Source organism: Vombatus ursinus, unplaced genomic scaffold, assembly GCF_900497805.2.
Source record: "Vombatus ursinus unplaced genomic scaffold, bare-nosed wombat genome assembly UNPS02014830.1, whole genome shotgun sequence".
Lineage (NCBI taxonomy): Eukaryota > Metazoa > Chordata > Mammalia > Diprotodontia > Vombatidae > Vombatus > Vombatus ursinus.
The window spans coordinates 38,855,918-38,871,794 of NW_020954608.1; the positions used below are offsets into that span (position 1 = coordinate 38,855,918).

General features: G+C 34.3%; 1 protein-coding gene across 1 annotated transcript in view; it reads left to right on the plus strand.

Moving 5' to 3' along the window:
- ITPR2 (inositol 1,4,5-trisphosphate receptor type 2) overlaps positions 1 to 15,877 on the plus strand; it is a 507,541-nt gene that overhangs the window by 334,400 nt on the left and 157,264 nt on the right. Inside the window, exons 38-41 of the mRNA XM_027838537.1 lie at positions 2,770 to 2,872; positions 3,913 to 4,100; positions 14,070 to 14,253; positions 15,071 to 15,327. Of these exons, the coding sequence (XP_027694338.1) occupies positions 2,770 to 2,872; positions 3,913 to 4,100; positions 14,070 to 14,253; positions 15,071 to 15,327 (732 nt within the window). The remainder of the gene's footprint in view (positions 1 to 2,769; positions 2,873 to 3,912; positions 4,101 to 14,069; positions 14,254 to 15,070; positions 15,328 to 15,877) is intronic.

Here is a 15,877-nt window from a genome sequence, read left to right on the forward strand (position 1 = left end):
ATAACCTTTTTTAGTGGGAGGCAATAGGGGTTAAGTGACTTGCCCAGGGTTACACAGCTAGTAAGTGTTATGTGTCTGAGGTTGGATTTGAACTCAAGTCTTCCTGAATCCAGGGCCGGTGTTTTATCCACTGTGTGATAGCCTTTTTTTTTTTTGAAAGGTATATTATAATCACTTTTCTTTTTGATGATGACAATGATGACGACTATGATGATAATAATAAATGTCTTAACTGTCACTGAAGAAGTATTTACATGTTTGCACTGAGCAACCTGTACATAGTAAAGAGAACAGAAAACAAACATTTGCCTTATTTTAAAAAATCATACTGAATATATTAAAGCAAGTTCTGTTATTAAAATGGTCAAATAAGGGGAAAATGATTCTCAGTTCATAGAAATATGTTTTATCTTAGTGAGGACTTAGGAGATATTCTATTGTAACTTCTTATCTTAAGTGCTAACTCTTGCCACAATCTACTATGACAGTAGTACAGGCTTGGTAAGCACAAAGTAGCTTCCATGAGGTGACGTGGCAGATACTGCAACACTGTTAGCATCCCACACTAGCTGTGCTTTGCTTCCTTCAAGCCTACAATAATGCAAGTTCTCATGTAATAAATTGCAAAAAGAATGATAATTTCCTAACTATATGGCTTACACTAAAGTCATTTTGTTAGAATATGTGCCTGGGCCAAAAGTTCACTCCCTACTAGAGAGTATTCAGGCTACAAAGTTGTCCTCTCTCCTACCTTCTGGAGGTTACATCTGTTTTTCTATCACCAGGTTGTGCTAGCTCCAGACTTACCAGTGATCTAGAGGTATGGAAATGAAATATCATTACAATTAAAAAAAATAACCCATACAGATCTAGAGTCCTTATCACTGATAAATGGGAAATTTGCTGTTGATTAGTCTTATTTCTAAGACTGATATTTGGCTTTTCTGTGGTCATATGGTTTATTAAGTAAAAACGTAGTAAAAATGTCAAATGCTCCTCCATCTCTGTATTCTTTTTCTACCTGAAAGAGTAGGAAAGGTCAGGAGGAATTGCATGTTGGGAATTATCCAGTACTGGCTTTGCAAGCAATAGAGAAAGAATGAGGAAATGCTGATAGTGGGGATCTGACCCTGGTATAATCTTACCAGCTGATAAGGTTTTACAGCAGCTGCTAGTTTAATCCAGTTCTGTCCTTGATTCTTATTTTTGATCTGTCTGGCCACCCTAGCACCTTAATTTTCTCTTTACCCAGGCACCTCTGCTTCTACAGTGTGGCTTTCTAGGATTTGTTCTACCTCTTTCTTTACTGTGCCCAGCCCCATGCAAATGAATCAAAGACTCAAGTCCTTCTCATGGACAAAATCATCAAAAAACATAGAAAGAAAGAGCTGACATAACTCACATAATCAGCCAATTGAGAAGTTTTTTATTGGGCATATGTGGTACAGTGAAAAAGTTCTACAGTTATAGGGCCTCAGTTTGAATACCAGCTCTGCTGCTTACTACCTATGTTTGATCTTGGGCAAATCACTAACCTCTCTTGCCTCTGTATCTCTGCTATAAAATAAAAGGGTTCCTCTGGATGGCCTCTAAAGTCTCTTCGAGCTCTAAATCCTGATCCTGTGCATCTATTGGGGTTGTAAGCTACCTAATACAGCATTGTTAACTGAGGTTGCCACTACACAATTCTTATTGCATTAATAACTTTTACTTTTTCCTTTAGAGGTAGTACTATCTCTCAGTGTAACCATTATGGCTAATGCTACCACCCTCATATGTTGTAGTACATCTTATATTGACAGAGATCATTTTTTTTTTAGAGTTCGTATTATTAAACTGTTTCAGAATCAACAATTTGAGCTCTAATATAAACTTTATCTTGAGGAGAATAAAAGAATCTTTTTGGTTTATAGAAAATCGGGTGAGATTTTATATTCACAGAGCCTGCTGTATAAAAGTCAAGCTAATATACCCAGTCATCTTCTCCTCTTCTCTCTTCTCCTCTCCCCTCTTTTCCCCACCTCTCTCCTCTTTTCCTCTCCTTTCCTGTCTTCTCTCCTTGTATCCCCACATGAATCTATTTGTCTATCAAAATTGTTGTATGTTTACATGTGTGTACACATACACTTACACACAAACATATCACACTCATGAAAAATAATGTGGTAACATGAATGAAATCCTAGACTTGAACCACACAGAAAGGTTCAACTTCTAATATTAACTATTTGACCATAGACAAATCATGTAACTTGTCTGTGAACCTTAGACAATTCTAGAGCATTGACTAAGAGCTGGAAGGGACCTTTGAAGTCCTCTAGTCTAATCTCATTTTATAGATGCAAAACTGAGGCCCAGTGGGGTTCAGTGACTGGCTCAAGTTCACACGTAGTAATTTGCAGAGCCAAGTTTTAAATTTAGCTGATCTGACTCCAAATTAATCATCCTTTCTACTCCTTCATGTTCTATATCTCTAAGTTAGATAGTTTGCCATTTGTAAGAGGATCAACAATTGCATTATAATGTATAATTTTAGAGGGAATTGCGTAGGGTACTGAGGGCTTAAGCAACTTGCCTACATATTAGTGTATGTCAGAAATAAGACTTAAAATCAGGTTTTTCTTAGTCTAAAGCCAGCTTTCTATCCCCTATTCCATATTTATCTCTTTCCCCCACTTTCTTAAGAATTAATATCATAATATACTTACATTTCTTACTTTTATTGTTTAAAATAAATAAATAAGTAACAGATCTTTCTACTTTTTTTAGGGGAACACATTAAGGAAAATACTGTTAAATCGTTATTTTAAAGGTGATTATGGGACTGGTGTGAATGGACATCTATCAGGGACCTATAGCAAAAGTGGACAAGGTAAAAAAAAATTAAAAGCGGGAGATAATTCAGTAATTTCTTTTTTAAATTTTTTACTTTTTAGGCAATTGGGGTTAAGTGACTTGCCCAGGGCCACACAGCTAGTAAGTGTCAAGTGTTTGGTCTGAGGCTGAATTTGAACTCAGGTCCTTCTGACTTCAGGGCTCTATCCCCTGCACCACCTAGCTGCCCCCTAAATCTTTGCAGCAAGTTTAAGTAATTTTTTTTTTTTGGCTACGCAGTGGGGTTAAGTGACTTGCCCAGGGTCACACAGCTAGTAAGTGTTATGTGTCTGAGACTGGATTTGAACTCAGTCCTCCTGACTCCAGGGCTAGCACTCTATCCACTGAGCCACCTAGCTGCCCCTAATTCAGTAATTTCTTAAATTTCTCTTTTCAGAAACTTTGAGGTATATATTAATGTTATTGCTGCTCTAGAATATTCACATTGATACTTCTTTTAACATGGCATATTACACAATATTTATTTTCACAAGGAATTTATACAGAGTGCCAACAAAAAAATCATACTGTTGAATTGTGGATTCATAAAATAATCAGAACAACTCATAGAGATTGATGAATTTTTATTGCTTTTCTTTTAGTATATTTATTTGAATTGTAATACCATGATTGGTTTTAATAAAGTCAAATTTTACTTCATGAAATTATTATTCAAAATGTAAGACTTTGAATGATCAGGGATTAAATCTGATTTTAACTCACATGCTTTATGACCTTGGGCAATGAGCTTAATTCCCTATGCCAAATTTCTTAATCTATAGAATGAAAACAACTAATTTCCTTATTATTCAGAAGAATTTTTGTGATGAGTAATATTTTCTCTGTGAAACTATTTTTAGTTATTGGGTATAGGCTGTGAATAAAAAGTTTTGTTTTTGAAATTTGATTTTAGCCAGATTTTCTATGTATGTTAAGTAGAACAAGAAAACTTGTTATTAAAAATTCGTAGGTTTTTTAAAAAGATTTTGTAAAGTTGTAATGACTGCCTTTTTAAATCTACATTTGCTCTGCACACAGGAAACTTTTCTGGACAAGATTCAGATAAGATGGGGATATCAGTATCTGATATTCAGTGTCTTCTGGATAAAGAAGGTGCATCTGAACTTGTCATAGATGTTATAGTGAACACCAAAAATGACAAGATTTTTTCTGAAGGAATTTTGCTTGGCATTGCATTGCTTGAAGGAGGAAATGCTCAAACGCAGGTACTCATCATTTGCATCTTATTCATTATTATATTTTCATTTCTAATCTGATGGTCCTAGAAGAAAGAAAAAAGTGTCATTTTTCTTTCCGTTCTATTTTTTTCTTCTTGGTACATAATCTATGTGTTATTTTTATTCTTAGTGTACTTTATTTACTTTCATAATATTACATACACATCATTCATTAAAGTTATTTAGATATCTTCCTTCTAAATATTATGCTGCCATTTATTCCTCATTTTGGAACATGGCTAGATTTCTTACAACATAGTAAATTTGCCTTTGTTTTTCTTTTACTCTGTATTAAATTTAATTTCATGTATAAAACAGTAATTTCTATAAGCACCCCAAAATCACTGAATTCCATTTTATAGTTATTTTAATGTTTCTGCAGATCAATGACTACCTGCAGTTCAGAAAGAGTATTAGATTTAGAGTTCATGTCCCACCTCTCCCACTTATTATATATGTGATCATAGGCAAATCATTCTCTATGCTCAGTTTCCTCATTTGTTAAATTGGACTAGATGGCCTCTCAGGTCCATCTCCACTCTAAATATATGATGTTTATATAAAAAATACACTGAATAATTTTATTTATAGCTTAAATACTTAATTATTAGAATTAAGTTTGTAAGAAGTTAAAGAATGGATTTATCTAAGTTTCTGTCTAGAAGGAATGAATTTATATTGTGAAATAAATATTTTTGTTGCTACGTTTTATAATTTTCCACATTTTTTTGTCTTGTGGAAGTATAATTGTGGGAAATAACAGCTTTATTCACTCTTAAGCACCGGAGGATGTTTCAGTGCCATAGAAAAGTGCAGTATTCTTCCATCCTTCTGCCAGATTCCCCACTGCAGCCTGGCTTTTGCTCATCTCTAATAGGGGAATCTGCTGATCAGGTTCCAGAAGCTGTACTTTCCACTTCAGGGATCCAGGTGACTTCTGGGAAAACAACCCCAGGCTCCTTTCTACACACACAAATCCTGTCCAGGATGATGTTTGTCTCTCTCCTTTCCTCACCTCTGCCCTGCACAACCCATCAGAGCATACTACTGCAGATTGGCAGACACATGGCCAGTATAGAATCTGTTCCCCTGAAATATGGAGTGTAAAAGCAACAATATCTTCTAAAGATTTTCAGAACAAGGACGTTCACTTTCAGTTAGATATGCTGAAAAGTGGAACCTAGTAATTTCAACAAATGACACAGATTTATTTTATATTATTCGTTTTCATATGTTCTTCATTTTAGCCAAACAGACTTACTGTCCTTTTTTTTTTCTATTTTATCCTATGCATTAATGCTAGTTGTCGTCAATATGGGAATGTACTTTCCATAATTCCTTGCCTTTTGAAACTTCCTTTTTTTTTTTTAAGGCACAAAAAAGGTGTCATGAATCTTTTCGTAGTCTCTCCAGCTGAAAATCTCTCCTTTACATTTTCCTAGAGTACATTGCCTAACCCTCCCCCTACTCCTCACCATGTTATTTGTTTGTATATATGGAATATTGCCACTTTGCCCCTCTGTTTTCCCTCTTCCTAGGACATTATAAGCTCCTTGAAGAAAGGAACTGTGTCCTTTTTCACCTTTATATCCTCAGTACCTAGTACAATACTTTGCACCTAGTATTAAGTAAGTACTTAGTAAAATTTTTGTTGAATTGAACTGTTGAATTGCTTGTATTTAGCTTGGAGCTTTAGTAGAAACAAGAAAATTCTATAATAGTTCTTTCCTTCATAGGATCATAATAGATTTAGAGTTGGAAGGGACTTTAGAAGTCATCTAATGCAGCTTTCTCATTTTATAGATGAGGAAAGAGAAATTCAACTACTTGCCCAAGGCTATTGAAAACAAGTAGTACTGAGCATCGTGTTGCCGAGCCAGGTTTCTAACCCATAGTGTCTGCCTCCAAATCTAGCACTTTGTCCACTACATTATGCTGTCTCCCATCATTTGTATTAGGTTAAGTTTGAAGGTCATATTATGGATGTAGTTAATACCAGCCTTGAATTTGTTTTATCAGACTAGTCAGATGCAGTTTGATGCAGTGAAAAGAGTAATGTGTTAGGAAATAGAAGACCTGGTGTTCAAATCTTACTGATGCTTTGTACCTGTATAGCCATGGTCAAATCATCTAATTTTTCTGAAGCTCAATTTCTCATCTGTAAAATGAATGGAGTGAACTCGATGACCTTTTGAACCTTCCAACTCTTCCAGCCTCTTCCAATTATAAATCTAAGAACATATGATCCTAATTCCATCTCTAAATCATAATACTTAAGGCTTCTTGCTCCCATTGTGCTTCAGATTCTATTGTGTCTCTAGTTCACAGGATTATGGATTTGGAGCTAGAAGGGATCATAGAGATCATCTGGTCTAAGCCTCTCAAAGTCCACAGAGGTCAAATTACTTGCCTAAGGTCACCCAGGGAGTAGGTGGCAGAAGTTTAGTATTTGAATACAAGTTCTCTGATTACAAATCTGTCACTCTTGCCATGATTAAGAATTATTAGGGAGAGAGGCTAACTTTTATTGCCATAGCTATTCAGTAACACCACATCTGGTCATTGCCTTGGAGAAAGTGAAGGGCAGTAATGACTACAAAATACCACTGCTTCCTAATTAAAAAAAAAAAACAACACAACTTTTTCAAATAATTGGTGCTGAAGCATAGAATATACCAAGTAAAGTTTGCTCTGTGAAAGTGAGGGGGTTACTAACCAAATACTTTGGTTTGAAAACAGTCCAATTGTCAACTTTCTGTCTTCAGATATTCAGCCTGATTCTTTCCAAAGGCGTTGCCTAGGCAAAAGCTGGACTTTAGAGTGGTTTTCTAGTTGATTTTTCCAGGGGGCAAAAAGATCTCTGATTAGACCTAGATAGGATTATCTCTCTTTGGCATTTCTTCTAGTTATCTTTAGGAATCTGTTAGATTCTCCTTAACTGGAGGCAACTAATTTTGAATTTTATTTAAAAAAAAAAAGGGTTTTGATAAAATACAACGCCCATTTCTGTTAAAACACAAGAAAACATGGGAAGAAATGGAACTTTCCTTGTAATGTTAAATAGTACATATCTAAAACCAAGAGCTACCATTACTTGTGAAAGAAATAAACTAGAATCCTTTCCAGTTAAGTCAGTGGGGAAACAAAGATGTCCATTGTCATCACTACTATTTGACCTAGTGTTAGAAATACTGGCTATAGCAATAGGACAAGATAAAGAAATTGAGGAAATAACCACAGGTAAAGAAGAAAGAAAAGTAACATTTTTTTTTTTTGCTAATGATATGGTGGTGTACTTATATAACCTCAGAGAGTTAACAAAATAATTTAACAATTAATAACTTCAGCAAATTGCAGAATATAAAATAAATCCACAAAATCACCAGCATTTCCATGTAATACCTGAGTAGGAAGAGATAGAAAGAGAAATTCCACTTAAAATCACTACAAAATATATGAATACTTGGGAGTCTATATTCCAAGATACACATGAGAACCATATAAATACATCCATGAGCAATTATTTACAGAAATAATTACATAGCTAAATAATTGGAAAATATTAACTGCTCATAATTAGGATGAGTAGATATAATAAAAATGACTATGCTACCTAAATTAATTAACTTATGCAGTGCTATACCAATTAAATGACAGGGGTTTAATTTATAGAAATAGAAAAAATAATAACAAATTCATATGGAGGAAAAAAGTTCAAGAATCTCAAGAGAAATAATGAAAAGAAATAGGAACAAAGAATGAGGCCCAAAAGTGCCTCAGTGGTGCAGTGGATAGCATGTCAGACCTAAAGTTAGGAAGACCTGGGTTCAAATGTGGTCTCAGACACTTAATAGTTGTGTGATCTTGGCCAAGCACTTAGCCCTGTTTGCCTCAGTTTCCTCAACTCTAAAATGGGGATGATAATAGCACTTTCCTTGCAGGGTTGTTGTATAATGACTGAATTAATTGTGGCATATGAATATGATGGATTACTAGTGAAATGAAAAAAATAGATGATTTTGAAAAGTCATAGAAAGACTTACATGAACTAAATCAGGGAGAAATAAGCAGAAACAGAAGAACAATTTATACTATAAGATCAATATTTTAAAAATGAACCAGTTTGAGGATTTTTATCCACATATAAAGAATGAAATGAGCAGAACCAGGAGAACAATTTATATAATAATGACAATAATATGAAAGCAAAAAAACTTTGAAAGCTATAAGAACTTTGATTAATACAATGACCATTCTCGATCTCAGAGCACTGATGATGAAACGTACTATTTATTACAGAGAGGTGATAGAATGAGACATACACAGACACATATATTTGTATATAGCTGATGAGAGATTTTGTTGTGATTGACTGTGCATATGTTACAAGGAGTTTGATTTTCTTTTCTTCTTCTTTTAATGCAGTTGGGATGGAAGGGAGACAAAAAAGATTTCTGTTAATTTAAAGAAATAGAGAGGTGGGACCTACTGCAGATGTGAAACATTGCACTAACTTCCAGATGAGGTCACTGTATTATTAGTTTTACTTAGCTGTTTTCCTTTCTGACAAGAGACCTCTCACAAAGTGAAATTTTACAAAATCTGTAAATGTTTGTAATATAAAAACAAATAACATCTAAAAAAGTCTAAAATTTTTTTTGAAGAACTTCTGTGTACCTTTGAAAGAGCTGAATTTACTTTGCTGAGAATTATCAATACTATGTTCTAGTCCCATTTACATTTTTCTGTGATATCTTAATTCTAACAATATACAGCATATTGGGTTATTCAGTGGGGATACATTGAAATGAGATAGTTCGTTCCCTTAAGAATATTACATTCTAATAGAGACCTTCAGTATCAATGCAAGTTGCTGTTAGGTAATTTGAGACAATCAACACAAAGTAACTTGAGGAGGGGATAGTATATCAATAATTGGTATGATTCTGAAAGATTTTGTTTAGAAAATGCTATTTGAGCTGAGCCTTGAATGAAGAGAAAGTTTCTGAGGAGCAATGGTGATGAGACATACATTTCTAGACATGAAGAGCTGGCTGCACAAAGGTACTAACCAGTTTATCTGAATATAGAACACATGAAGGGGGCAGGAGGAGCAATGTGCTCTGAATTTGGTAAAAATGATTAGAGCCAGATTCTGGAGAACTTGAGGAGTTTGTCTTTTATCCTAGTGGAGGTAACCGCAGAAGACAAGAATAAGAAAGTGGCGTGGTTAGGCCTGTATTTTAGGAAGGTGATTTTGGTAGTGGTGTGGATAATGGGTTGGAGAGAGTAGAGACTGGAAACAATAAGACCCATCGAGACACTATGAAGGTAGTCTAGGCAAGAAGTAATGAGAGTCTCAACTGGAGCAGTGATAATGTGAATAGAGGCCAATGTGAGAGGTATGGTGGAAGTAGAATTGACAAGATTTGGCAACTGATTAGATAGAGGAGGTTAGGAACAGTCAGTAGAGGGTGTAGTGTGGTGTAGAGGAAAAAGCGTTCATTGGATTTTAAATTAGAAGACCTTGCCCAGTGTCACTTAACTTCTGTGGACCTCAGTGTCCTTTTCTGTAAAATGGAGATGTACTAGATGATCTTTAGGGTTCCTCTCAACTCTCTCTATGTCATATGTGATCTCATGACAGGCTGTCCCTGTTATATTTCAAATTATGGTATGTGGTATAATATCCTTAAAATGAAAAACCGCAACATGATGGAAACATTTTTAAAAGTTAGAACAAAATGGTTTGGAAAATAGACTGCCTGTTTTCTAAGGACCAGACTAATTAAGTATGGAGAGGCTCATTTTCAGTAGGATGGCCACAAGAGAAATGGAACCAGAAGCGTAGCTGGCATCAATCTTTTCCTCATGAATTTAACTCTGTGAAGGAAACCAACTAAATTTCACTCTCATCTTTACTTGCAGAGGCCCTGCCTTGGATAGCTTTCTAGGAGAAAAGCAGTATGCTGGAGCAGTGGAAGATCTATAGATTAAGGAAAGAAGCTTGAGACAAACTAATGGGGATATACAAAAGAGGTTGAAAAGACAAAAAGTCCAAAAACTAATAATTCTTCCTCTGGGTTATATGGACACACAAAGGATGTCTTTAATAGATTTTGGGGAGTTTGTGAACTTGCTTGGGAAAAACTGCATCTTTAATTCAATATAATTGATTTCTTTTGTAATTATATTTATTTTATGCATTTTAAAGCTTTATTCTAAGAGGTTCATAGGCTTCACCAGACTGCCAAAGGGACACAAAGTGAAAAATGAAAAAAAGGGAGATAAAGTGACACTAAAAGATTAAACATTCCTAATGTAAATCAACAGCAAGATTCATAAGCTAGCCAGTGTTGTTGTACAGTAGATAGAGAACTAATTTTGCCATAAGTTTAGACTGGGTTCAAGTCCTACCTCTTACACATATTGACTGTGTGACCCTGGGTAATTAATTTAACCTTTCATTGCCCCCTGCTACTCTCCATGAATATAAATTACAGAATAATTCCTCATCTTCAGTGGTATATGTAATTTCTTCATCAGGAGCTCTCTAAACCGATGAAGTCAGAAAAAGAGAGAGACTCATAAAAACAAAGGGAAAAAATTAGTAAAAATTTTTTAGAAAGACCTCAATCCATCAATCAATCAATCTGAGCTAAACCCCCTAATGAAAAAGATAATTCTGTGGTTTCCTCATAAATCATTGAACAACTCCAAAATAAAAATAAAACTTTTAAAAGAAAATAGAATGGAAATAAGGACAGAAGCCAGCAGTCTCAAAGCAGAACAAATGAAGACAAATAATAGAGTAGACAACTTAGCATATATCTGTGATGAAGATTCTCCGCAAAGTAGTAAAGGCTGTGACAGATTTGGAGCTCAAAAATATAGAAGTGGTAGAAAATTTGGCAAAAAAGAAAAGACGACTTAGTATGGACACATGAGTTCTATACTAGCCAAAGAAAACTACCTTGAAGTAAGCCTTATCCATAGGGATCATGAATATTTTCTTTAAGGAAAAAACAAGAGAACGCTTTGAACATGGTAAGCACAAAAATGGATCATATTTTAATGAATAGGGAGTCAGTATCTATCTGTATACAGTTATACCACCAGTTTATTAGAGCAAAGATAAAAATTCGCAACAATCTAGAAGAAAGATTAAAAATGAGGAAAAGATATGGAATGTAATTAAAAACAAGTCCAACCCAACTATTAGGTTATTTATAACAAAAATATGACATGGATGGAGGAAAGAGTAGAAACACCAATTATAATAATTTCACTTAAAAATTTAACTAATAGAAATCAATTGCCATAACTAGGAAACTAGAAGAACCTAAAAACTGTTCTAGTAAGCATGCATTTAATTTACTTGCCAAGAAGACAGATATGGAAGTCAAGGAGAATTTCAAACACAAACTTGTTTATAAAGTCTTATAGAGAAGGATTATGGAGAATTATGAGCAGTATTGCCTCATAAAACAAGGGGAAAAACAATGGAGGGTAAATCCAGTTTAAAGAAAACTTGGCAAGAGCCCAACTATGCAAAGTCATCCTGAGGGCATTTAAAGAAGAAACTAAGAGAAGATTAAAAAAAATGAATGAAAGAAAAGAATTGCAAGATTTTTCACCAAGTACAATAACATCACAGCTCTAAATATGTTTGTAGAAAAGATAGAAATGGTACTGAAGAGTTGGGAAAAACAACTGAACTAGACCAATTGTATAGAATGGAGATCTGTGCTGCATGTGAGGACATTGAGGGATTAATTCTCATTGTATCTAAGAGGAGAAGATACTCACGATGTGGAAAAAACCTCAGTCATTACTGCCCCCAGAAGGTGACTGAGAAAACACCAATTCCTGTATATTATATACCCATTTGCTTATTTTCCTATCTACATATATAAAGGTTTTATACCATATTCTGTATGTAGCAGGGATGAGATTCCACTCTACTTAATGAGGATAATACCACATATGTAACTGGGTTTTTGCTTTCCCGTCTATAGCAATCCCATGGATGGGCATGTAGGTGTGTGTGACAAGGTGGGAGTAGTACCCCTTAAATGTTTTCAGTGACAAATACAATTACCAACTATGCTTATAGCCTGCTACTTGACTTATCACTGTATTAATTCTCTTACATTGAGTTCGAAAGAAGTTAAGGAATTTGTTCTACTATTTCCTTATAAATTATGGAGAATGTGCAGTCTTGAATTCATTCATTAGTTCCAAGTCCGTGCCCTTACTTATAAAAACCAGAAAAACTTTCTTCCCATAAACTTTGCTAGGATCACAGATTTAGTTGTAAGGGACACCTAGAGATCACTGAGCTCATCCCTCATTTTACAGAAAAAGAAATTGAAACTTAGGCTTCTGATTTGCCCAAAGTCATGGAGGAAGCAAATTTGGTTATGGGCTTCTTGTTATTCCTTCTTCCCTTCTGGCCCCCAACCCTCAGGTCTTTTCAGAGTCTCAGAGTTGAATTGGTCTTGTAGCTAACTTTTGTGTACCATGGAATGAGGCAGAAGTGATTTATCTAATCTCCAAAAGTCTCATGATGGAAAATGCTATCCACATCCAGAGAAAGAACTATGAGTTTGAATGCAGATCAAAGCATACAATTTCCTCTTTTTTTTCTTCTGTTATATTTTGTTTCTTCTTTCTTGTGGTTCCTTCTATTGGTTCTAATTCTTCTTTACAACATGATTAATGTGAAAATGTTTAATAGGAATGTATATATAGAGCCTATATCAAATTGCATGCTGTTTTGGGGAGGGAGGCTGGAAGGGAGGGGGAGAAAATTCAAAACTCAAAAGCTTATGGAAGTGAATGTTGAAAACTAAAAATAAATTATATATGGCAGGGAGAGAGAGTGAAGGTACATGGCAGAGACACAGTTTTCAATTAATATAGGTCATCCCCTATTAGAACATAAGCTCCTTGAGGTCAGAGATTGTTTTTGTTTGTATTTGTATCCCCAGTGCTTAGCACAAAGTTTGGCACAAAGAGTTTAATAACTTACTTCCATCCAAGTGTGTATTGTTATTGAGATACCACTCTGTGCACTGTACTTCTCCCCCCACTCCAGCATATTATACTTTGCCACCTATGTGTTTAATATTCTCATAGTCCCTTCTATCTGGAATATTGTCCTTATTCTTCTTCTATGGATGAATTTCTGTTCTTTCTTTGAAGTCCAATTCAGATGTCCCCTCCTCCACAAAGCTTTCCTGTCAGTAGTGACCTTTTCCCTTCTTAGACTTCACATAGCATAAAAAACAAACAATCTCCAACCCCCCAAACCTCTTTAATTTTCAAATCATGCATTAGTGTGTGTTGTAGTTATCTTTATACGTCCCTGTCCCCTTAAATTTTGTGTTTCATGAGGAAAGGGACTATGTTGTATCAAAAATTTATATCTCTCCTAACACCAGACCTTTGAAAGAACCTTTTGAGAAAGAGGAATCATCTATACATATATTCAAGAGTTGGAATGATAGTAATGCTTCAGTGTGTAATAAATATTTAACAAATTCTTTTTGGTTAAAATAATGAGGAAAACATAATGATACATTTTATAGGATGTGAATCATCTTTATTGTGTATAATTCTGTATGATGCCCTTGATAATCTTTTAAATACAAATTTATGACTATAAATGAAAAAAACAGGTGAAAAGAAAACGCTAAATACATGCTATGAATAATAATAAAATTACTAGCAATATAATTGGGTAGAAAGTAGATAGCGACGCAGTATATAATTAGCAACAAAATTAGCAAGTAAATATAAGACATTAGTAGTATTTACACTTGCAAAAACTTGTTGCTTTGTAATGCCATCATTGCCAGTATCTGATATGTGTAATTTTCTCTATAATGCTTTTGTTACAAGTATGAAGCACTACATATTTCTCCTTAAGTATATGTTTTTGTTTTCTGGCAGTATTCTTCTTACCAGCAATTGCATGAACGAAAAAAATCTGAAAAGTTTTTTAAAGTCTTATATGACCATATGAAGGCTGCCCAGAAAGAGATACGATCAACTGTGACAGTGAATACCATAGACTTAGGCAGCAAGAAGAAGGATGATGACAGTGATCTAATAGCATCTAGTCCAAGAATGAGAGGTAAAGATGGGTTTCAGTCATGTGTATATTATAATAATCTAATAATGTATGTGTGTGTGTATATATATGTATGTATGTATATATGTATGCATATGTAGTGTATATTGCAGGGAACAGGAGAAGAGAATAATTGGATTTAAGGGAGGGAAGAAAGTGAAAGCTATTGGGCTACCTACTTATCATCAATATCTTGGTCATTGCAAAACATTACCACAATCAGGAATAGTCATAGTTGAATCATTATACTTCTGAAATGCATATTTGAATTAGTACTATGGAGCTAAATTTGAGAAAAGAATCCATCATTATGGATACTAGTGATTGGAACACTATATAACATATTGAAATATAAATAATATATGCCATATTTCAAATGGTCATTTTTAATCAGCTCAAATTTAAACATCCTATTAATAAACCTGTTTGTGAAAATTCTGGTTTTTAGGAACAGTGATTACAAATTCTACACTGTGTTATAAAGGTTTTTGTTATTTGAGGTGATATGGAAGAAGGAAATGATATTAAAACCAAAAACAAGTCATGTTTTGAAGTTTGCCACATTTTATTCTTCCCTTTATTTTTATATATGTCTGCTAACATATATAACATGCTTGGGAATGTTGAATCTTTTTTTTTCAACTTGGAGAAGCTATAGTTTATGATTATAATTTGTGTTCCATTTGAATTTCAATTGATTTTTGTTTTCGAAGAAGACTTGGGTGCCATGATAATTTCCTTGTTTTTAACATGTTTTTCTATTTTCATTATGCAAGGTGAAATTATCTCAGTAAGAATAAGAGAATTATTTTGTTTTCAGTAAGAGATCCATCTTTGCATTTAAAAGAGGGAATGAAAGGACAGTTAACAGAAGCATCTTCAGCAACATCCAAAGCATACTGTGTATATCGAAGAGAAATGGATCCAGAAATAGATCTCATGTGCGCGGGAACAGATGCTGGAAATACAGATGAAAAGTGTGCTGATGAAGTAATGATGACCCCTACCATTGCGATCATGCAACCGATTCTGAGATTTCTTCAACTACTTTGTGAGAATCACAACCGAGAACTACAGGTATGATGCCCTGTCATCTGAACCAATAAATGGATTGTATTTTGCTCTAAACATCTTAGACTAGAATATACAGTTTTGTAATTTAAATGTGAGTAAAAATCAGAAAGTGATCTGAGTATTGAAAGAACCTGATTCATCTTGTTTATGTTGAGAAAAGAGAGAATAAACCAATATGAATGGTTTCCCTTTAAGTGGGGGTAAAGAGAAGGGATCTAAAAATAAGGATTTTCTTAAAAATGAATTAGTAAAAACAGCTGTCTATAGTGTACTTCCTTTTCTTTAACCTAGATCAAAACTAATTTGGCCATAGAATACTTCAGGATTTTAAATATTTTGACAGAACCCATAAATTCGGGCTGAAGGCAATCTGGAGATATTTAATAACCCCTGCAAAAAAAAAGGGGCCAGGGAAATTTCAGAGCAAAATAGATGAAACCAAACCTATTTTTTTGATCAGTAAATGCTGTCTAATATACATATCTCCTAATAAATAATTTTTTATTTAATATTTTAGAGGGGGAAATATTGATAGCACTAAAATTTTCTCATA